At 43.8% G+C, this 23,188-nt stretch overlaps 2 protein-coding genes across 5 annotated transcripts in view; both read right to left on the reverse strand.

Annotated features, from left to right (window-relative positions):
- Positions 1 to 1,611: 1,611 nt before the first annotated feature.
- LOC138750577 (uncharacterized) lies at positions 1,612 to 7,582 on the reverse strand. 2 transcript variants are annotated; one of them, XM_069912684.1, is made up of 2 exons: positions 2,316 to 7,582; positions 1,612 to 2,210 (listed from the first exon to the last, which is right to left on the reverse strand). In XM_069912684.1, exons 1-2 carry the CDS (start codon positions 2,661 to 2,663, stop codon positions 1,794 to 1,796), a joined length of 765 nt encoding a protein of 254 aa, XP_069768785.1. In that variant the 5' UTR covers positions 2,664 to 7,582; the 3' UTR covers positions 1,612 to 1,793. Both variants share the same exon structure in this region; 1 of them encodes a protein (XP_069768785.1).
- A 1,873-nt stretch (positions 7,583 to 9,455) lies between these two features.
- The window catches only part of LOC138750580 (microtubule-actin cross-linking factor 1-like), a 96,080-nt gene continuing 82,347 nt past the window's right edge, over positions 9,456 to 23,188 (reverse strand). For 2 of the 3 annotated variants that reach the window (XM_069912690.1, XM_069912688.1), the window contains exons 6-8: positions 22,582 to 22,705; positions 20,981 to 21,076; positions 9,456 to 16,279 (exon numbers count right to left, since the gene is read on the reverse strand). In XM_069912690.1, coding sequence (XP_069768791.1) covers positions 16,272 to 16,279; positions 20,981 to 21,076; positions 22,582 to 22,705 — 228 coding nt within the window. In that variant the 3' untranslated portion in view covers positions 9,456 to 16,271. The remainder of the gene's footprint in view (positions 16,280 to 20,980; positions 21,077 to 22,581; positions 22,706 to 23,188) is intronic. The other variant, XM_069912689.1, reaches the window with a different exon arrangement.

Genomic DNA, 23,188 nt, shown 5'->3' on the forward strand with positions numbered 1-23,188 from the left:
TACAGAGCAGCAGGTAGCTGGGAGAAAACAGCAAGGCTGCAGAGAGACAGATAGATTAGGAGAATGGAAAAAGAAGAGGCCAGTGAATTCCAAAGTAGGAAAATGTCTGGTCATGAACTTTGGGAGAAGGAATAAAAGGGCAGATTATTATTGCATAGGGTGAACATTCAAAATTCTGGGGGAGATGGACCTTGGCATCGCCGTGCAGGATGCCCAATAGGTTAACTTCCATGTTGGTGGTCAATCAGCTGATTGGAATGTTGGAATTCATATCGCAAATAATAGGATATAAGAGCAGGGATGTGATGTTGAGGCTTAAGAGCTTAAGAAGGCACTGGCGAGGCAGCACCTGCAGTAGCGGAGAGAGTTTTGGGCTCCTTATTGAAGAAAGGATGTGCTGGCATTGCAGAAGATTCACAAGAATGATTCCTGGAATGAAAGGATTAATATATGAGGAAGGTTTGATGGATCTTGGACTATACTCCTTGGTGTTCAGAAGAATGATGAGTGGTAGGGGTCCTAAGAAGCACTTCGAATGTTGAGAAACCTGGATACAGTAGATGTGGTAAAATTATCTCCCATGTTAGAGGAGTCAAGGACGAGAGAGCACAACTTCAGGGTTGAAGGATTCCCACTAAAAACAGAGGTGCAGAGGGATTTCTTGACACACAGACTGCAGAACCTCTTGAATTTTTTAACTGGTGGCTGCAGTGACCAAATCATTGGGTGCATTTAATGCACTTCAACTCTGTCTGCTGCAACAGGGTGGATCTCCCAGTGGCCACCCATTTCAATGCTTACATGGCTGACCGTGGACTCAAGCACATTTAGATTCTGATGAAAACAATTCATTAAATCAGTAAAAGTTCAACCACAGCAACTGCTGGAATATAAGTTATACAAAACTGCTGGAAAAAGCAGGTCAGGAAGCAGAGAAACCAAGAACTGGAGAAGTAAGAAAACAAGTGTATTTGAATTGACAGGCTGGAGAAAACACAGAATAGGTGTTGGGAAATTTGCAAAGAAAGTCCTGGCCAAATAATGTAAGAAGCAGCCAAGTGGAACCACAAGATGCCCCTGTTATGCAATTTTCCCAGGTGGCACATTTTTGTGGCCTTGTCTTGAGATGTGCATCTATATGTGGTGCTTAAAAACCCACCGTTAAGCTGGAGGAGCTCAGCCCGGATTTTCAGTGTCCATAGGAGATCAAGATATATTCCCAACATTTCAGTCCTGAGCCCTTCTTCAAGGAATGAGCCAGATACAGGAACTCTTAGAAAAGGCACTTTCAGGTGGCCAAATGCCCCACTTGTAAAGCCGCATATAATGGCAATATGGGCTGCCGGAAGGCCACCTGAATGCGCAGGATGCGCCTGCCAAATGAACTTGGTAACCCTCCTCCGAGAGGTATAATCGGCACAACACAGAAATGCTGTGGTGCCGGGTGGAGGTGTTTGTTGTGTTTACCATTTTTGTTTTTGTTCTGCGGTGTTCAAGTGTGGAGTGTATTTGCAATGTGATTTGTCCGTTCCATGGTTTACATCTAGTTTAAACATAATGTGAAATGTTTACATTGCTATATCGAACTCAGATATTTATGAAGCAATAAGATTTCTCAAAAAATGTTTTTTATTACATTTTTGACAAGCACACAAGTCTCATTTATATGCAACCATTACTTCACGAGAACACATAACATGCCAGGCAGTAGGCTCATGTTGTCGCATTGGGTGGGGAGGGTGGAGGGGGGAACAAGTTGTGGAAATTAGGAGCTAGGTGGCAGGGTCATACCCTTACAGGATGGACAAAATGGCAGAATGGATGGCCTGGTGCCCATGGGCCTGCTGATTGTGACAATCTGTGCTAATGGGTGCAGGACCATCTGCTTCAACCAACGTCCACTCTGACAGAAAGTCTTCCTTGTTAATCTCACATATATTGTGCAGGACACAGCGAGCAAACACAACACCTGGGACTAAGGTGGTAGAGATATCCAGACGGTTGGACAGGCACCACCGGCAGCCATTTAGACGGCAATATGCATGTTCCACCACTATCCTTGCAGAATTAAGGGCCTTGTTAAATCTTTGCTGATCCAGATCCAGTCCTTGGTGCTGTGTGAACCCCTTCATCAGCCAGTTTCGTAGTGGATATGCCAGATCACCCACAAGATGCGCTGGAACCTTTACTCCATTAACATTCTTGGACACCTGCAGGCACAACAATGGAGAATGTTGTTAATTCATACTCATGACCGTTGACACAATAAGCATACATAAGATTGACACATGAAGCTTTGTAGGGTGAACACTCACGTCAGGTGGGAAGTGGTATCCGCCCTGGTCCTCTTCCTTTCTATACAGAGGAGAGTTGGTAAGCACTCGGGCATCATGGGTACTGCCCGGCCAACAAACACATCTGAGAAGCTGTAACGTGAATGGAAAGCACAGTGAAGTGATAGACATTGAGATGTGATGTGATAAAGACCAATAAAGGCTTAGCTCACCAGAATCTGTGGTCGACCACTGCTTGCAGAACCATTGAATGCCAGCCTTTGCGATTGTAGTAGGCTGCAGCATGCAAGCTGGGGGCAATAATGGGAATATGTGATCCATCAATGGCACCGGCACACATTGGGTATCCCCTTTGCACCAAGCTGTCATTGGTCTCCTGGAGACGTGTTCCAATGGGCAGGGACATGAGACGTTTACCGAGGAACTTCGTCAAGGCGGCCGTCACCACCTGCACCACCATGCACACGGTGCTGATGCCTATTCCAAAGATGGGACTGATGGATCGATACTCACAAGGGGTGGCATACCAGCGCAGAGCCACAGCTAATCGAAATCCCGGCTCCATGGTTGCTGCGCCTGGTCTATGCGGCTTCAGGTGAGGTTCTTAGAGTTCCAGCACGAAGTGAAAGGTGCCATGCGACATACGAAAGTGTTTCCTCCATTCAGCAACATCAAATTTGGTGTGGTCATTTCTCCAGAACTCAGTGCCCTGGGATCAGTTCAACCTCCAGAGAGACCCATGTGTCACTGACAAGCATCATTCACCTTCGTCTGTGAACAATGGTGGGCGAAACCTCTGAGCAGAAACAATTTCAAGCTGGCACTGGAAGGTGTTGTTAAGGTTACTGAACGCTTACTGTAGCTTTTGACAATTCACATCTGATAGGTAATAGACTCAATCAGCTGTGTTTGGGCGGGAAACCAATATATGAATGGGCTGCCTTTTGGAGGTTGGGACCCTGTTGGGAAGAATTGATCATTGAACCCTGTCTGGAAGATTTGCTGGCCTAAAGACTTGTATTTTCTCACCCACTCTGGAAGCCTGTGAGTGAGTAAAACCTATACTGGTTGTATTTTCATCGGAATTTATAGCTATCCTATAAATACAAACTTCTCCATGTCCGCCACAAGAGCGGGGATCTCCCAGTGGCCACCTGCTTCAATTCCCCATCCCATTCTCTTGCTGACAGCCTGTTCATGGTCTTGTCGTGACTGCAAAAGGTGGTGCTACTGAAATGAAGCACCTCCACACAGCATGAAGTGAACCAGTAACTGCCTTTATATGAACCTCTCGTGCTGCTTTTAGGGGACGACCTCATTCCTCTCTGGGGTGCGCTGGTCTAGGGGAGTGATGTCAGTGCGTTGCGGAGTTGCTGCAACCAGGATGTGGCGACATCTCCCAGGCAACATGTGTCACCAAATGCATGCTTCTCATGAGAAGGGAAGGGGGGCCTATGCCATCTTGTACCAACTGACTGGGACAGCGATTCGGCCCGCCTGACCACATGGTCGCTCGGCCTGCTATGAAAAACCTCATCCCTATCACATCCAATTAACACCTTTTGTTGGGCTGGATTTGTCCCCTAACCAGAATTCTGAGCCTTTCTGAGATTTCCTGCTTCTGGGTTATTCTGTTTATTCCTTGAAGAAGGGCTCAGGCTTGAATGCTGGAAAGAATAGCTGAGTTCCTTCAGCATGTCAGTGTGTTTGTAATTATAATCACAGCGTCTGCAGACTTCTGTGTTTCACTCATCTTTATTTGTAATACAAAGAACTGATGTTGGCAGTGGTGGTGGGGAGAGAGTGGGGGGTGGGGAACCATCTGATGGCATCCTCATTAGTACCTGGACCTACCACTTTGTGTCAGCCTATCCCAACAACTGGGAGCTACAACCCTGCGACAGTTCCCATAGAATTAGAGGACTAACAGTAGATCTGTGTGGAAAGAACAACCTTAGCTGCTTCTTGCCCTTTCGTGTAAGACTTTATTCGTAATAAATGATCGACCACAAAAAACCCTGTTCCAAGTCTCTTTCAGCCCTTAGTATCATGTCCATACATTCCCATCATTGAACATTTTACATGCGCTCTCTGTTTGCACTCGGATGGTGAGTGGGAGCAGTTCCTTTGGTGCTTCAACCTTCTCCCGACCCCTGCACAGAAGCTGTTCTTCATCCTGCTGATGCTGGTTCTGACCCTCCTTTCTCTTCCTTGATGGGAGCAGCTGAGAGATGCTGTGGGCAGGGTCAAAGGGCTTCTCCAGGATTTGGCATGGCCTCTTCAGACAAGGATCCTGCTAGATCACACTGATGGGGAAGAGGGAGACTCCAGTGATCCTCTCTGTTGCTCTGAGGGTCCTGTGGATTGACTCCAATCCATTTCTCTGCAAGGACCCTCTCATCCAGTTTAGTTTGTACTTGTGTGGTGTTTCAAGGTCCCTCGGCCTGACGGAGATTGCCGATTCTATCGCATCTGCTGATTCCAAACGACCTTAGTTCCTCCGTCCTGTCGGGTCAGTCCGATTTAATGTTTCTCATCTTTTGTTTGATTTTTTAAGATTGTGTAGTGGATGTGTGTGGGGTATAAGTGCATGGGTGCTTGTGGGTGGGTATATGTGTGAGCGTGTGTAAGAAGGGGTGTGAGGGAAAGTGTGTGTGTGTGTGTGTGTGTGTGTGTGTGTGTGTGTGTGTGAGGGAGTGGGAGTGTCTGTTGGCATTTGGGTGTGTGTGGTAGTGTGTGTGTGCGTGCATGTATGTGGGGGTTTTATTTACAGTGAAAAAGTATATACAGAATATTTACAATATATACAGAATATATACAGAAGAGTGAACAAATATATACAAATATATCAACGATCAAATATATACAGAACATATGTACAAAGCACAACATCGACGTCAAATGAAAAGAACTCGACAAAATTATCTCACTTATCGAACACGTCCCTGATATAAAAGCACATCTACCAATTTGCCCCGAAATAGTTGGGGTTGTGTGTGGGATTTGGGATGTGTGTGTGGAGTTGTGTGGAATTGGGTGTGTGTTTGTGGACTGCATGTTCGGGTATTGGGGTGTTGGATGGAACGTGTGAGTGGATGTGTGTGGTGTGTGTGGGTGAGATTGTGCGGTGGATGTGTGTGGGTTATATGTGCATGGTTGCTTGTGGGTGGGAATGTGTGTGGGCGTGTGTAAGAAGGGGTGTGGGGGAGGGTGTGTGTGTGAGGGTGTGTGTGCAGATATGTGGGGCTTTTGTTTACAGTGAAAAAGTATATACAGAATATATACAATATATACAGAATATATACAGAACAGTGAACAAATATATACAAATATATCAACGATCAAATATATACAGAACATTTGCACAAAGCACAACATCGACGTCAAATGGAAGGAACTCGACAAAATTAACTCACTTATGGAACACGTCCCTGATAGAAAAGCACATCTTCCAATTTGCCCCAAAATCATTGGGATGTGTGTCTGGAGTTTTGTGGGATTGGGGTGTGTGTTTGGGGTCTGCATGTGGGGTTATGGAGGGAATGGGTGAGGGGTTGTGTGTGGGGTGTGTGGGTAGGATTGTGTGGTGGATATGTGTGGAGTGTATGTGCTTGGGTCCTTTTGGGTAGGTATGTGTGTGGGCGTGTGTAAGAAGGGGTGTGAGGGAGGTTGTGTGTATGTATGTGTGCATGTGGGAGGGTGTGGGAGTGGGTATGTGTGCGTGTGTGCATTTCCTTCTTTCCATTTTCCATAAGTGAACAAATATATGCAGACATTTGTACAAAGCACAACATCGACGTCAAATGGAAGGAACTCGACAAAATTATCTCACTGATAGAACATGTCGCTGATATAAAAGAACATCTTCCAATTTGCCCCGAAATAATTGGGGGGACCTATCCTGAACGATTTTCAGAACCTTTCATTCTAAATCCCGACTTCCAGACCCATATTATATTCGTCTAGGAACAAAGTCTACTTTAAATACAAGAATCTGGTTCAGAGACGGGATTAAGGGGAGAGGGAGAAAAGAGATTCTATTGGAGTGTGGATGTGTGTGTGTGTGGGGTCACTGTGGGAGTTGGGGGGAGTGGATGTGTAGGGAGTGCGGTGTGTGGGGGTGGGTGTGTGTAAGGTGTGTTAATGTGGTGTGTGTGTGTGAGGGATGGGTGTGTGTGGGAAGTGTGTGTAGATGTGTGTTTGTGAGAATATGTGTAGGGGGCAGTGTGGGGGTGTCTGAGTGTGTGGATGTGTGGGTGGGGGGTGAGAGTGTGTGGGATGGGTGGAGAGATGGTGTGGAGGGGTGTGTGTTGTGGGGCATGTGTGAGGGTGTGTGTATGAGGGGTGTGGGTGTGGGTTATGTGTGGTGTGTGTTTGTGAGGGATGTGTGTTTGTGGAGGGTGGATGTGTAGGGAGTGGGGTATGTGGGGGGTGGGTGTGTGTATAGTGTGTTTGTGTGGGGTGTGTGTGTGTGAGTGATGGGTGCGAGAGGGGTGTGTGTGGGAAATGTGTGTAGATGAGTGTTTGTGAAGATAAGTGTAGGGGCTGTGTGGGGGTGTCTGAGTGTGTGGGTGGGGGGTGAGAGTGTGTGTGAGATGGGTGGGTGGGTGTTGTGGAGGGGTGTGTGTTGTGGGGTATGTGTGTGGCAGTGTGTGTGGGTTATGTGTGGTGTGTGTTTGTGAGGGATGTGTGTTTGTGGGGAGTGGGTGTGTGGGGAGTGGGGTGTGTGGGGGTGGGTGTGTGTATGGTGTGTTAATGTGGTGTGTGTGTGAGGGATGGGTGTGTGTGGGAAGTGTGTGTAGATGTGTGTTTGTGAGAATATGTGTAGGGGGCAGTGTGGGGGTGTCTGAGTGTGTGGATGTGTGGGTGGGGGGGTGTGAGCGTGTGGGATGGGTGGAGAGATCGTGTGGAGGGGTGTGTGTTGTGGGGCATGTGTGAGGGTGTGTGTATGAGGGGTGTGGGTGTGGGTTATGTGTGGTGTGTGTGAGGGGTGTGTGTGTGGTTGTGAGGGGTGTGAGTTTGTGGGGGATGGGTGTATGGGGAGTGTGTGAGGGGTGTGGGTTTGGGGTGTGTGTGGGGGTGTGTATGTGTGAGTGGGTGTGTGTGGCAGGGTGAGTGTGTGTGTCAGTGTCTGTGTGGGGCACCAACGTATATAGGACATGGCAAGCATTGCATGCGCCCCCACCCTGCTTGTCAGCGCTACTTCCATCCCCATACTTGTCAATGATGACGTCATCTTGCACCCCTTGACACATCAGCGATGGCACCAACCTCCCTCCCTCCATCAGCGATGGCACCAACCTCCCTCCCTCCATCAGCGATGGCACCACCCCCCTCCTTCCATCAGCGATGGCACCAACCTCCCTCCCTCCATCAGCGATGGCACCAACCTCCCTCCCTCCATCAGCGATGGCACCACCCCCCCTCCTTCCATCAGCGATGGCACCAACCTCCCTCCCTCCATCAGCGATGGCACCACCCCCCTCCCTCCATCAGCGATGGCACCAACCTCCCTCCCTCCATCAGCGATGGCACCAACCCCCCTCCCTCCATCAGCGATGTCACCAATCCACCTCCCTCCATCAGCGACAGCACCAACCCCCCTCCCTCCATCAGCGAAGGCACCACCCCCCTCCCTCCATCAGCAACAGCACCAACCCCCCTCCCTCCATCAGCGACAGCACCAACCCCCCTCCCTCCATCAGCGACGGCACCACCCCCTCCCTCCATCAGCGATGGCACCAATGCCCTCACCCACACCTCCCCATGGGTCAGCGACTGCACCAATGCCCTCACTTCCACCATGGGCGCTATTTTGGGGTTTGTGTGTGTGGGGAATTTGGGTAAGTCTCTGATGTTTGGGGATGTGAGTATGGTGTGTATGTGTGGTGGGTTAGTGTGTGTTGTGGGTTAGAGTGTGGGGTGGATTTGAGTGTGGGGGTTGTTTGTGTTTGTGTGGTGTTTTTGTGTGTGAGTTTGTGTGTGTTAGGGGTTTTGTGCTTGTGTGGTGTTTATGAGTGGGGTTTGTGTGTGTGTGGGATTTGAATATAGAGAGTGTGTGTGGGTATGGGATGTGTGGCTTGTGTGGGGTTTGCATATGGAGGGTTGGTGTGTGTGTGTGTGTGTGTGTGTGTGTGTGATATACGTGGAGGGAATGTGTGTGTGTCTGTGTGTGAGCGCATGAGTGTGGGGGAAATATGTGTGGGGTGGTGTGGGTGGGTGGATTTGCGGGTTTGTGTGTGAGGGGGTTGTATGAGGGAGTGTGTGTGTGGGCGTATTTATGGCTTGTGTGTGTGTGTAGGGGTATGTGGTTCGGGATGTGTGTGTAGGGCCATGTGAGTGGGAGTGCATGTGTGAGGGACTTGTGTGGGAAGGTGTTTGTGCAGGGTCGCATTAGTGCGTGTGCATGGTGGGATTTGTCTGGCAATGTTTGTGTCAAGGGTGTGAAGGGTGTGTGTGTGGAGAAATAAGTGTGGCAGTGCATGCGAGGGAGAGAGTGTGTAGGGGGAATGATTGGGAATGGGTTTGTGCGTGGGTTGTGTGTGCAGGGGTGTGAATGCGGTGGTGAATATGGAGGGGCGTCCATGTGCTGGGTGTGTATGTGGGGTATGTGTTTGGGGGATGGGTGGAGGTCTATGAATCGGTGTGTGTGTGGTTTGTGTTGGGTGTGTGTGGGACGGGTATGTTATTGTTTTTGTGGGGAAGTCTAGGGTTATGATTGTGTGGGGTGTGTATGTGGGGAGTGAGTGGGGGATGTCCATTGGGGCCATGTTTTTTGGGGCAGATGTGTAGGGTTGTATTGTGTGAGTGTGCGTGTATGTGTGTGTGTAGGTGGGTGTTGATTTTGTGTTGGTTGTGTGTGGGAGGTGGTCAAGTGTGAAGGTGTGTGTGTTTGGGTGTGTGTGTGAGAGGTATATGGGGTGTGGGTGGGTGTGTGTGGGGGGGACTGTGTGTGTGAAAGGATGTGTGTACGGGTATGTGTGTGGGAGGTTTATCTGTCCAGGGGTTGTATCGGGTGAGTGTGAGTGTGCGTTTATGTGTGGGATGTGTGGCTGGGAGTTGATTTTGTGAGTTGTGTGTGGGAGGTGGTCATGTGTGAAAGTGTGTGTGAGGGGTGTATGTGGGCGGTGTTTCTGGGTTGTGCGTCGGGGTATATGTGTAGGTGTGGTGTGTGGGAAGGGGATTGTGGGTGCATTGGGTGTTTGTGGAGTGAGGGTGTGGAAGGTGTGTATGAGTGTCGAAGGGTGTTTGTGTATATCTGTCAGAGGTTGTGTGTGGGGGAGTATGTGTATGGGGGATATGTGTGTGTGTGTGCGCAGAGTGTATGTGTGGGAGTTTGTGAGCGTGAGGGTGTGTTCCTGGGATGTGTATGTGTGTGTGGGGTGTGCATGTGGGAGGTGTGTGATTGTGGGGGGTGTGAGTCGGGGCTTGTATGTGTGGAATGTGTGTCTGGGGATGTGTGTTGGGGGTTGTGTGTAGGGTGTGTGTGTGGGAGGTGTGTGATTGTTGGGGTATGTGTCTGGGGTATGTGTCTCGAGTGTGTTGCAGTTTTTTCAGGGGGGGGTCTAGTGTTTTTTATTGTTGGTTGAGGGTTTTTGTTTAAGTTAATTGTGAAAGATTGGGTGCCATTGTGTAAGTTGTAATAAGTAATTTAAGTTTTACAATTGTTAATGTTAAGGGTTTAAATCACCCAATAAAAAGGCAATGTGTGATAGATTATATTAAGAAGCTAAAAGTAGGGATCGTGGCAAGATAGCGTAGAGTCTAGACATGTAATCTCGACCTCTCTGGCCAGATTTTTAAATACCTGTTTTTTAACCCTTTGTTTTCAAGTTTAAACTTTTTAAATTTTAGTTTAAAGTATCAAGCAATTATTATGGCCACTAATGGTAAAAAGATTAAACCTCAAGTTCATAAGAATATACATTTTCGAAGTGCTGAGGATCTGGGGACTAGACGACCTGAAACAGCCCCTGGCTCAATTTCTTCATTGCCTAGACCCCAAAGATTTCCTGTGCGGGCTGAAAAAAAATCTATTGCTACCAAATGAAGGATGGCGCTGGAATTACCCATTCCCCGGAAGAAGGTGCGTGTTCCCAAGAAGTAGAAAGCCTTTTGATTTCAATGGAGGGAGCACACAGGAAAATGTCTCCATTGTTGGAAATGCATCAGGTCGACGTCGATTCAATCCAGTTAAAGAAGTTTTGTGACATAAAGGTTATAAGTCTACTTTTCGTTACCCTGCAGTGTTGAAGGTGTTTTACGGAGTCTATCAATTTTGGTTTTTTGAAACTGATTGTGAAGCAATGATTTTTGCTGACTCATGGCCAGATATAAGAGGACAAAGACATAGTCCAGCATTATCTCCTAAAGAAAACTTTGGTAGCTCTGGAAAAGGAAGAAATGGCAAAAATGGGAAAAAAACAGGAATGGAAAGAGTCCAACTTCTGAAATGGGATTTTCAAGATTGGAGTCTTTTGGGTTAAAAGAATTTTCTTATTCTATTTTTTCTTTTGTTCTTATAATATTTTGATGTTACTGACTGTTTGGCTGGGCAAGGAGAGATTTGGACTTTCTTTACTAGTCATCAGCCACTGGTGGGTGACCCAGGGATTACTACCTTTTGGTAGTTTTTTTTGGGGGGGGGGTTTTCTTTTTTTTTCCTTTTTCTTTATTTTTAATTTTTTTTTATTTTTAATTTTTTTTTAGTTTTTAATTTGTGATTTTTTTATTGGAGGGCCTATATACATTAATTTGAGTTTTTATATAAAGATATTATTGGTATTTAGTAATAATAGTAGATATGTCAAAGTTGAGGTTTGCTACTTTTAATGTTCGAGGATTAAATAGTTAGGTTAAACGTAAGCGGGTCTTGGCATATATTAAGAAAATGAAAATTGATATTGCTTTTTTACAAGAAACACATTTGAATGTGAAGGAAAGCGTGAAATTAAAAAGGAACTGGGTTGGGCATGTATATTCTTCTTCATTTAATTCTAAGGCTAAAGATGTAGCTATTTTGATACGTAAAAATGTATCTTTTGAATTACAATCAAAGGAGAAAAAGGCAGAAAAAATAAAAATTTAAAGAAGCTAAAAGTAGATATTGTATTTTTGCAAAGGACTCATTTGACAGAAAAAGAACATTTGAAGTTGAAGAGAGATTGGTCAGGACATGTAATTTTTTCTTCATTAAACTCTAAAACTAGAGGCGTGGTGATATTAGTTAATAAAAAAAAACTTTTTGCTGTGGATTTTTTTTTGATAATGTTGGAAGAGTACTGATTGTTAATTGGAAGATTTTTTTCTGAAAGTTGGACTTTAATGTATGTTTATGCACCAAATGAAGATGATCAGACATTTTTTTCAGGGACATTTTTAAATTCGAATCAGGCATATGGGAATGTGTTAGTCGGAGTAGATTTTAACTGTTGTTTGGATCCCTTGTTGGACAAATCTCCAAAAATTGTTGAAAGAACTAAAATGGCAAAAAGACTGTTTAAGATGATGGAGGATTTAAATTTAGTGGAAATTTGGAGGAAATTAAATCCAACTGAGAAAGATTATTCACTTTATTCAGCTCGGCATAATTCTTTCTCTAGAATAAATGTATTTTTGATTTCTGTGCATTTACAAGTAGATTTAATTTTGCAGAATATAAAAGTAGGTTATTCTCATATCCTTCATTAAATGTTTAGGGACTGAATTAACTGAGACAGCTTAACGATGGAGGTTTAATGAAAAGTTATTGAAGAGACCAGATTTCATTTAGTAGATGAGAGATCAAATTATTTTTTATTTACAAATGAAAGAAAATTCAGTTCAAAGTAAATTTATTTTGTGGGATGCTTTAAAAGCATATTTGAGGGGACAAATTATTAGCTATACAACTAAGAGAGAAAAAAACTATTTATTCGTAAGTTTAAATTTGGAAAAGGAAATCGAAGGCTTGGAGAAAAAAATTTAAAAAAATTATACAGAGGATGAAAGGATAAATTTATCTAAAGTGAAATTACGTTATAATTTACAAACGTATAAATATGAGAAAATGATGTTGGAGTCTAAACAATGTTATTATCAATTGGGATAAAGAGTGCATATGGTTTGGCATGGCAACATAAAACTGAGCAAGTATCAAGGACAATTAATGCTATTAGGAAGAATGGAGAAATTACATAAATGAATACTGATGAATTTTTAAAATTTAATGAAAATTTATATATGTCAGAGGGTTATCAAAAAATGGATCAAATTGATTTTTTTTTATCTAGTTTAAATTTGCCAGTGTTGAATGAATTTGAGGTAAAGAATTTAGATATTTTATTTACTGAATTAGAATTGAGAGAAGCTTTGCAATCGATGCCTGATGGGAAATCTCCTGGAGAGGATGGATTTAAGGTGGTGTTTTATAAAAAATTTAATGATTTATTATTTCCATTATATAAAGATGTTTTGAAACAAGCAACTAAAATGGATGTATTTCCAGAATCTTTCTCAAAAGCATTGATTACAGTTATACCTAAAAAAAGAAAGGAACTCTTTAAAAGTGTCACCTTACAGACCGATATCATTATTAAATGTTGATTATAGATTGGTGTCAAAAGTTTCAGATAATAGGTTAGTGAATTATTTGCCAAATTTTTTTACGTAACAATCTGGTAGGGTTTGTCAAAGACAATGTAGTTAAATTGTCATCAGATAATATAGTTAAATTGATTTCATTAATTAATGCTAAAAACAACAAGATAATCAACCAACGGATATATCTTTGGATGCTGAGAAGGCATTTGATCGAGTTGAGTGGAAGTTTTTGTTTAAAGTATTGGAAAAATTTAATTTTGTTCCATTTTTTAGGGGTTGTGTTAGGGCTTTATATGCAGAACTTACGACAAGGGTAATAACGAATGGTGAGATTTCAAAATCTTTTAATTTATCTTGTTCTACAAGACAGGGTTTTCCTCTTTCACCTGCTTTACTTGCTTTGGTGACAGAACCTTTACCTTAGGCTGTTTGACATGATTTTGGTGTTAGAGGACTTAAAGTGAGAGAAAATGAAAATAAAATTAGCTTATTTACACATGATGTTTTTGTATATTTAACTAATCCAAAAACTTCACTAAAATTATCACAGGACTTGTTGAATAAGTATGGTAAATTATCGGGATATGAGATTAATTGGGAAAAGAGTGAGGTTTTACCAATAGCAGAAGAAGATTTTATGGATTGTAGACAAATTACTAAATTTAGATGGTCAAATAAAATTAAATATTTAGGAATAGTTGTAAATAAAAATGATCATGAATTATTTATTTTGCATTATGTACCTTTATTAAATAAGGTTAAAATTGATTTAGATAAGTGGAAAGATTTACCACTGACCTTAATAGGAAGAGTGAATTGCATAAAGATGAACATTTATGCTCGAGTACAATACTTTTTTCAATCTATTCCTTGCATAGTTGGGTTATTCTTATGGAAAGGTAAATTATTGAGGGTTTCTTTCCAAAAATGGACTTGGCATTATAAATTGGGTGGTTTGCAATTACATTGTTTTTATAATTATTATGAGGTGGCACCGATGAAGTTTATTAATTGGTTATTTGATAATCAACAATCTCCTAGGTGGGCAAAGATAAAGATGGCTCAGATTTTGGAAAATAATATTAATCATTTCATTTATAAATGGAATCCTTTATTGTTACAAGAATTTAAATTATCCGTTTTTCGACATATAATGAATATTTGGTAAAATCGCAATTTAATTCTTGATTCTATCGGAATAGTTTCGATAAGATCACCATTATATCAGAATAAATTAATTCCCTTTTCATGATAGAATCCTTACTTAAAAGATTGGGAAATTAAAGGATTAGTGAATGTAATAGATTGTTTTGAAGCAGGGAGGTTTTGTTCATTTAAAAGGTTGCAGGAAAGATATGGTATTGCATCAAATTCTTTGTTTATTACCAACTTTGAGATTATTTAAAGAAGAATTATGGGAAGGAAATAAATTTACCAGGTCAAAAGAAATTTGAATTATTAATTGCAGATAAAGGTGAAAAATGCTTTATTTCTGATATGTATAGGTTGTTGCAGGAGAAAATGGAAAAAGACAAATGGGAAAGAATTAAATATTATTTTGACATGGGAGGAATGGTCAAAACTGTGTGTTGACGGTGTTACCAAGTTAATTAATGTGAGGTATACTATGGTCAATTAGAATTTTTTGCATCAATTATATTCAACCCCTGAGAAATTGAAGAGATATGGATTCAGTTTAACAGATTTCTGTTTTAGATGTAGAGAGCAGAAAGTTACTTTTGTACATTCAGTTTGGTCGTGAAAGAAAATTAAGCATTTTTGGGAGGAAATTATAAAATTTTTGAGGGATTTGTTTCAAAGGGATATTTAATGGATCCAAAAATATGTTTGTTGGGTTATGTTAATGTTCCATTTGTTGATTCAAAATGCCTAAACCATATTTGGCTTTGTTAAGATTTGGGTTAGCAGTAGCGAGAAAATATATAGCTGTCACATGGAAGAATATAAACTTGCAAAGATGGCATAACGGATTGCACTCTTGTCTATATTTAGAAAAATTAACATATAATGTAAGTAATTATTCTTTTTTATTTATATGTGGTGTTTATATTTGAAACACATGGCTATAGAAATTAAATCAATGTTGTAATGTTGGCAGACCAATCAGGGAATATTTGATACATTTCTCTAAGGTTTTGGGGGAGGAGAGGTTGTTTTTTTTTTCTTTATTTTGGTTATTTTTTTCTTTTTTTGGTTTTTATTGTATTAGTAAGGGGGAGGGGATGTAGTTTACAGTTATTTTATGTGTATTTGATTTTCTTTATGTAATTTGAGAATATTAAATAAAATCTTTCAAAGAATCGAGTGTGTATGTGTGTGTGTGTGTGGGGCGTGTGCGTCAGGGTTTGTGTGTGTGGGGGTGTGGTAGGAACTGCCGCTGATCCCCGAGTCCTCCCCACTGCCGCCGCTGATCCCCGACCCCTCCCCACTGCTGCCTGACACATCGATTCCTCCAGACGCTCGAGATTCCAGCCGGCTTCTCTGAGCAGGGTGTCACGGTTGATGTAGTGGTTAGGGCAATGCCTTTACATGGCCAGTGGTCAGGACTGGACCTCAGTTTGAATTCTGCGCTGTCTGTCAGAAAGTTCTCCTCCTCGTTGCTATCAAGTGGCTTCTGTGTTCAATCTTGCCTTTGAAAGTTCTTCTGCATTCAGGACAGGTTGTTCCAGATGGCAGATCAGGCTTGGGTTGGTACGGCCTCTCCTCTCATCTTCTTCTATTTCTGCACATCTGCTGGCTTCAAAGGTTGCTGTTCCCTCTCAGATGATGGTTTGCCAGACCTTTCTGTCCATGGTTCATCCACCCTTTGACAGGTCTTGTTTTTCATCCTGCAGGGTGTCTAGCCACCCTCCTCACCAGGCAAGCCTGATGGGGGAGCCGGTTTAGTCGCCGACCACTCGACCATGCGACAGGTAGTACTGGGTTACATGGTACCAGTAGCACTCAGGCGAGTGACCTGACACAGATCCTTGTTTACTCTTCACTTCATGCAAAAAGGCTCCCAAGTACTCATGTTGACCATGACTGTGGCCAATATGCCTTTGTTGAAGAGCCTCAGGATCCGTACTTCCATTTCAGTTCATCTAATACTAGAAGGGGTGTCCTATAGTTGTTTCCTTGATGCAGAGTTAAAGGCTTTGGTGTGGGTGATGAATGACGTGTACAAAGGTTGGATCTGTTCACTACATTTTTTTGGAGTTGTCGAATTTTTAGGTGTTGGCAGAAATCTCCTTGAACTTTGTTGAGATCCTCCAGGACTGGATGTAGAAATACCTGAACATGTTGATTGTGTTTCCAAGTGTGGCTGCCTTATTGACAGTTGGTCCTGCTACCAGCTCGACTTCCAGCACAAGTTGTTGTCCTCCCTTCTGCGCTTCACGAATCTACAAGCAGTGGAAACAAAAGTCATTCAAGGGAAGAGATGAACAGAGTTGAGGAAGATCACGCGAAGACGACCAATGGTCTTCAGCTCAAAATCATCTTCACTTTTTCGTAAAGATTCAGAGACAATAGAAACCCATTAATCCCCTATCCCTCTATCCCTCCCCCTTCGTCGACAACTCTTCCTCCCTCTCCCTCCCTCTCCTTCCCCTCTAACTCTCACTCTCTACGAATATCCCTCCCCATCCTCAAAAACTCTCCTTTCCTCTCCCTCTCCTTTTCCCCTCACCCTCTCCCTCTATCACTCCCCTTTCCTCAACAACTCTCCCTCCCTCTACTTTCCTCTCCCTCTCCCCCTCACCCTCTCCCAAAATCCCTCCCCTCAAAAAATTTCCCTCCCTTTCCTCCTCTTTCCCCTCTCCCTCTCCTTCCCCTCTCCCTCTCCTCCTGCCCTCACTCTCTCCCTATATCCCTCCCATTCCTCAAAAACTCTCCTCTCCTTTCCTCTCCCTCTCCTTTCCCTCTCCTCCTCTTCCCCTCACCCTCAGCCTATATCGCTCCCCCTTCCTCACCAACTCTCCCTCTCTCCTTTCCTCTCCCTCTCCATCTCTTATCGCTCTCCTTCTCCTCTTACCCTCACACTCTTCCCTATATCCTTCCCCATTCCTCGACAAGTTTCCCTCCCTCTCCATCTCCTTCCTCTCTCCCTCTTTCTTCTCACCCTCCCACTATCCCTCCCCTTCCTCGACAACTCTCCCTCCCTCTCCCATTCCTTCCACTTTCCATCTTCTTCTCCTCCCCCACTCTCTCCCTATATCCCTCCCCCTTCCTCGATAACTCTCCCTCCCTCCCTCTCTTTCCCTTCCCCTCACAATCTCCCTATAACCCTCTGCCTTCCTTGACAACTATCCCTCATCCTCTTTCCCTTCTCCTTCTCCTTCCCCTCACCCTCTCCCTATATTCCTTACCCTTCCTCGACAACTCTCCCTCCCTCTTCTTTCCTCTTCCTCTCTTTCCCCTATCCATCGACTTCTCCTCTTCCACTTCCCCTATCCCTTCCCTTCTTTGACAACTCTCCCTGCCTCTCCCTCTCCTCTTCCCCTCTAACCCACCCCCTTCTTCGACAAGTCTACCTCCCACTCCATTCTTCTCTCTCTCCTTCCCCTCTCTTATGCCCCTCACCCTCTCCCTATATTCCTCCCCCTTCCTTTACAACTCTTCCTCCCTATCCTTTTCTCTCCCTCTCCTTCTCCACTTCCTCTCCTTCTCCTCAAACTCTCCCTGTATCCTTCCCCCCTTCCTCGACATTTCTTCCTCTCTCCTTCCCCTTTCCCTCTCCTCCTCTTCCACTCACCCTCTCTCCCTCTATCCCACCGCCTTCCTTGACAACTCTCCCTCCCTCTCCTTCCCCACTCTCTCTCTTTTTCCTCTTCCCTTCACCCTCTCACTATATCCCTCCCCCTTCCTCGACAACACTCCCTCCCTCTCTCTTCCTCTCCCTCTCCTTCCCCTCTCCCTCCTCTTCCCCTCTCCCTCCCCTGAGTGAGGTGCTGGATTTGGGAGGGGGGGAGGTCAAATGCAAGGGAAAGTCTACAATATATCCTTTCTAGCATTGATGGAGAGAAGGATTTTGAGCTGAACGCTCTCTGCACCCTGAAAGAGACAACATGGTGGAGAGGATGGTAAAAAAACATCCAGCCTGCTGGACTTCATGATTTGGGGAACTGAGTGTAAAAGTTGGTGAGTCAAGTTACAGCTGTATAAAATTTTGGTTCGCCGCATTTGGAATATTACGTAGTGTTCTGGTCCCTGAATTCACGGGAGGATGTCGAAGATCTTGTAGACCTCTATCAAGTCTCCTCTAATCCTTCTACACTCCAGCTCTGTGAACCTTGCCTCATGAGAATTGTTTCCCAATCCAGGCAGCATCCTGGTAAATCTCCTCTGTCCCCTCTCCTTCCTATAATGAGGTGACCAGAACTGAACATAATATTCTAAGTGAGTCATACCAAAGATTTATAGATTTGCAACATGACAACTCTACTCCTGAATTCAAACCACCTATGAAGGAATCTCAGCACACCATAATCCCTCTTCACTCTCCTATCAAACTGCGGCAACCTTGAGAAATGTGTAGATTTGCAACCCAAGGTTCCTCTGTTCATCCACACTCTTAAGTAACTGACCATTAACTCTGGACTCAGCCTTCTGGTTTGTCCTTCCAAAATGCATCAACTCTCAGTTATCTGGATTGAAATCCATCCACCACTTTTCTGCCTAACTCTGCATCCCACCTTCATCATTTTGTAACCTTTAACAGCCTTCATCTCCATCCACAACTCCTCCAAACCAACCTCCGTGACATCCGCAAACTTACTGACCTATCCATCCGCCTCTTCATCCAGGTGACATGAAAATCACAAAGAGCACGGGTCGCAGAACAGATCCCTGCGGCACCAACCTCCAGGCAGAATACTTTCATTCCACTACGACACTCTGCTTTCTTCCGACATGACAGCTTTTATTTCATGCAGGTAATTTTTCGCTCATCCCATGACTCAGGACTTTCCGAAGGAGTCTCCTGTGACCGACCTTCTCAGACGCCTTGCTAAAATCCTCGTAGACCTCATCTATCACCGTACCCTCATTAATTTCTTTTGTAACCTCCTCCAAAGACTGAGTTAGATTTGTGAGGCCCAAGCTTGCCTTCACAAAGACATGCTGACTATCCTTGAGTAGAGTGTATTTCTCCAGATCTTCATAGATCCCATCCTTAAGAATCCCTTCCATTAGTTTACTCACCAATAATGTAAGACTAACCCTAATTCCCAAGATTCTCCCTATTACCTTTTTTAAACAAGGGGACTCTATTTACCATTCTCCAATCCACCCGAGTCGCGCTGCCGTCTATCTCCCTCCTTGCCCACGTGAGTGGTGCTGCTGTCTCACCCCCCCCCCACACATCTGGGTCACGCTGCTGCCTCTCCAACCCACCCCCCCACCCCTTCACCAAGGGTCGATATCGACCACTTTGGAGACCCCTAATATGTTATTTAAAGTAACTTAATGTCCTTTTATTCGATTCAGCAAAGAGTGGGGCAGGGAGGCAAGGTTAGGGGGGCTTTACTAAAGCTCAGCCTGGAGTGGTAGTTAATCCGCCACAGTTGACATGGCGTTGCAGTCGTGCTCCAATCTTCAAATATGCCTGGATGCAGCAGGCATGGATAATTGCCGATGATTTGCCACAACCCATTTTTTATACACTTGTGGATGCATGAAACTATGCACCAGCTTTGATCTTTTTCAAACTTCGAACATGCGAGGCAGAAGCTTTAATAGTAAGAACCCATTTACTTGTTTCAGATGGTGAAGAGAAGCAACATCCACGTCATTCTGTACATTTCTAAATGGCACATTGGGGAAGTAGTGAAATCAAATTGCATGAGTGGATGCAATTGCTTTGGATGAGACCTTAAACCACATCCTATATGGTTTTTAAAGAACATACAAGATTCTATCGTACAATAAATTCTGTTCTTTACCCGGCCTCGGGCCTAGTCGGTTCGAGCAGTGAGTCGGAGGAGGCGGAGACCAGAGTTTGGGCAGTGTTCGGAGGTGGAGCGAGTTGAGAGTGACAGGTTTAATTGGTCAAGGCCGATAAAAGGAGGGAAACGCAAAGGAGAGGCCAGCGAGGAGTGGCCCAGTGAGTAGTGGCCTGGTGAAAGAGTGGGGTTTCGAGGCTTTGGCTCGAGAGGGTTCAGCGAGTAGAGGCTGAGGTCGAGTGTATCTAGATTAAGGTAAGACTATATTTTTTTTGTTATTTTCTCTTTCTAAGGTGAGGGGGAAGAGAGAAGGGTTGAGTGTGAGAGCAGTTTGCTCTTTTCAGTGTCAGATGTGAAAGGTCCTGGAGTCTTCGACCTCCTGGACATCCACGATTGCACTAGGTGTACTGAGCTGCAGCATCTCAGGGACCGTGTTAGGGAATTGGAGCTGCAGCTCAATGACCTCGACCTGGTCAGTGAGAGTGAGGCCATCATAGATAGGAGCTATAGCCAGGTGGTCTCAACAGGGCCACAGGAGGAGGATCAGTGGGTTCCAGTTAGGAGAGGGGAAAGGGAAGAGACAGATACAGGAGGGGGCACCTGTGACTGAAGCACTCAACAAATGGTACACCTCCTTGAGGAGCATTCAGGCTGGGGAAGGAATCAGTGGCTGTATCTCTGGCACAAGGTCAACCTCTGTTGCCCAAAAGGGTAGGGAAAGGAAGAGGAGGGTAATAGTTATAGGGGATTCGATGGTCAGGATGACAAATTGTGGATTCTGTGGATACGATTAAGGAAACAGATTGGTGCCAGGGTCTGGGATGTAACTTCCTGTGTCATTTCAGAACAAGTTGGATAGCTGCCTGGATGTGAGGGGATTGGAGGGTTATGGACAGGGAGTGGGTAAGTGGGGCTAGAGTAGCCCACTTAAATCGGTGTGGACTCGAGGGGCCGAGATGTCCTGTATCTGGACTGTAATTGTCTCAGCCAAGATTTATCTTGCAATCAACATCATCTGGTCAATCCTGCATTGCTATTAGGGACCAGTTATGTGTGCAAAATAGCAATGTTTCTCAACTAGGTCAACGATCCTGCTTCATCAATCCAGAAATAAAACATTTCCAAAATCGCAGTGGTGAGAAGTGCCAGGTAAAAGTAAACCTTCAAGATCTTCCACTTGGACATTTGTCCGTTCCAACGTCCTCTTCTGCTCTGATGTTTCCTGACGCAAACGCTGGAATCTCTGTTCGATGGTAGCTAAAATGAACACAAGGTTCTGTTACACATACATTTAAAAATGTCTTCAAAGATTTACCATGTTTCCGGTGTTTTCTTCCCAACAAACACATTTTTTTGGTTTGGAGAGAGAACTGTGGGTTTAGTAATATTTAAAGCAATGCAGAACAGAAGATGACGAGAGAAAAGGTGAGCAAGGAATGAAAAAAGTTTGGAGGGAATCAACGTGAAATAGCAGACAAGTGAAATGAAGAACAGTGAAAAGGAAGGGACATTTGCAAAAGAAAATGGAGAGAGAAAGAGAGGGACAGTTGTGCAACTCTGTTGAAAACATGTTGACTTCAAGGCCTTTTACTCATCGAGAGGAGCAGGTGAAGTGGGGGGGAGCTGGGGCCGGGGAGGAGCAGGAACAACAAAGAATACCCTGCTGAATAGAGAAGACTCTGAGAGCAGCTGCAACCGTTCTCACCAGAACTGTATCCCGCCCTTCAGGTGCTCAGATGCATGGATCTTCAGTGCCCTCCCAGCACAGCATGAGAAATCCCCTCTCATTGGGGGGTCTTTGAGACATCACAGCCCTAAACACTTCCTTGGCTGCATGTTTGCCAGATGTTCACACTTGGTAAATGGCCGCTGCTTAACCTTCTACCATTTCTACATACCCTCTATTTCTATTAATAACTGATCAACAAGACAAATGGAAAATATAGAATTTCTGAGGTTTAGGAAAGGAAACAAAAATGTATAAAAATAAATGAGCTGATAGAGCATCTGGAAAAAAGAAAAGCAACATTAACATTTCGATGGAGCTCGTGACTTCACCGCCTTGCTGGCATATTTTAACATATGTTTCCTATTTCCAGTCTTGTTTCTATGATTGGAAGTTGTCTGGTTTCCAATCATTCAATCTTCTCTTTAATTGATGAGCCACGGACAAGTATGCATGACTGGAGCCTGGCTGCTTTATTAAATAATCGCAGAGCATCACTTTCAACGAATTCACTGCAAGAATTCCCATTTGCCGCCATTTTCATTTCCAACGCTCCAAATATGGTTCTCAATTCAGTACCTTTAATGCAACAATTTTATAAGACCCAACACTTCTAAGATGCACCACTCGAGCAGAAATTTCATTCAATAAACACACATTTTGCAATACTATTGCGATTCTGGCCTACGAGTCTGAATCACTGACCACAATTCAGTGGAGAAAGTTCGATTGAACTTTCTTAAATACTGCATTTTATTCAAACATTGAAGTGTGCACAGTTCTTTAGTAAATGGTCATTTTCAGAGCTGTTTATGAAATGATAGCCTATTTATGACGTGCTAGGTAAAGATGATTCAACATTTGAAATCCAATCAATTGCAAGAAATATTTTAGAATGGTTCAAAGAGGTTGGTGGGTCCCCACTGGTAATTTGCACAATTTGAAAATGTCTAATTTACCAGCTGGAAGCATCACTTGTATTTGTTGGAATTAGAGAACCACCTTTTGATCTAAACATCAAATGTTGAAATGGTACCTGTGGTCTTTCGAAGCTGGACTATATTTGGAACAACGTCATTGCTCAAATTCAGCAGGCACTTTGCTGCCTCCTGTAACTTTTCGACACCATCTTCATGTTCAGAAATTTCTCCCTGAAGAACCTGTGATTTCAAAATGACACAATGACTCATTCACAATAAAATTAATATTTATTTCTGTATATCTTAGATTTGCCGATGCCTTGGTTAATTTCGATATTGTCTTTGGGTCAAGGAGATAAACAGCCTGTGAAGGCGATTCTATAAATTATCATAAATACCAACAACTCTCTGGCCTGCTTTGGGGTGAGGAGGCGAACATTTTCAAGGACCCAATAACCACAGGATATTGGAATTTTCTCAAACAACCAGATCAAACTTTCTATTGATCATTACTCATTACTCATTAATGCTTCGAGGTATTTAATACGCCTGATGTTTGAGCATTTTCTGATGCTGTTGAGCTCATCATCTTTATCTTGTCTACATCTCTTGACCGGCCCTGAAGTCCCCTTGCAAACCATCAAGGTCACAAGAAAATATTTAAAAATGTTCTGATGCTTAGATTTACATCAGCATTGATAAAATAATGCTGAAGAACTCATT

This window comes from Narcine bancroftii, unplaced genomic scaffold, assembly GCF_036971445.1.
Source record: "Narcine bancroftii isolate sNarBan1 unplaced genomic scaffold, sNarBan1.hap1 Scaffold_168, whole genome shotgun sequence".
In the NCBI taxonomy this organism is placed as follows: Eukaryota; Metazoa; Chordata; class Chondrichthyes; order Torpediniformes; family Narcinidae; genus Narcine; species Narcine bancroftii.

Coding starts and splice junctions, on each gene's coding strand:
- LOC138750577 (XM_069912684.1), bottom strand. CDS start 2,663: ATGACAGCTTGGTGCAAAGGGGATACCCAATGTGTGCCGGTGCCATTG. Junction 2,211..2,315: donor GATACCACTTCCCACCTGAC/GTGAGTGTTCAC, acceptor TTGTGCCTGCAG/GTGTCCAAGAATGTTAATGG.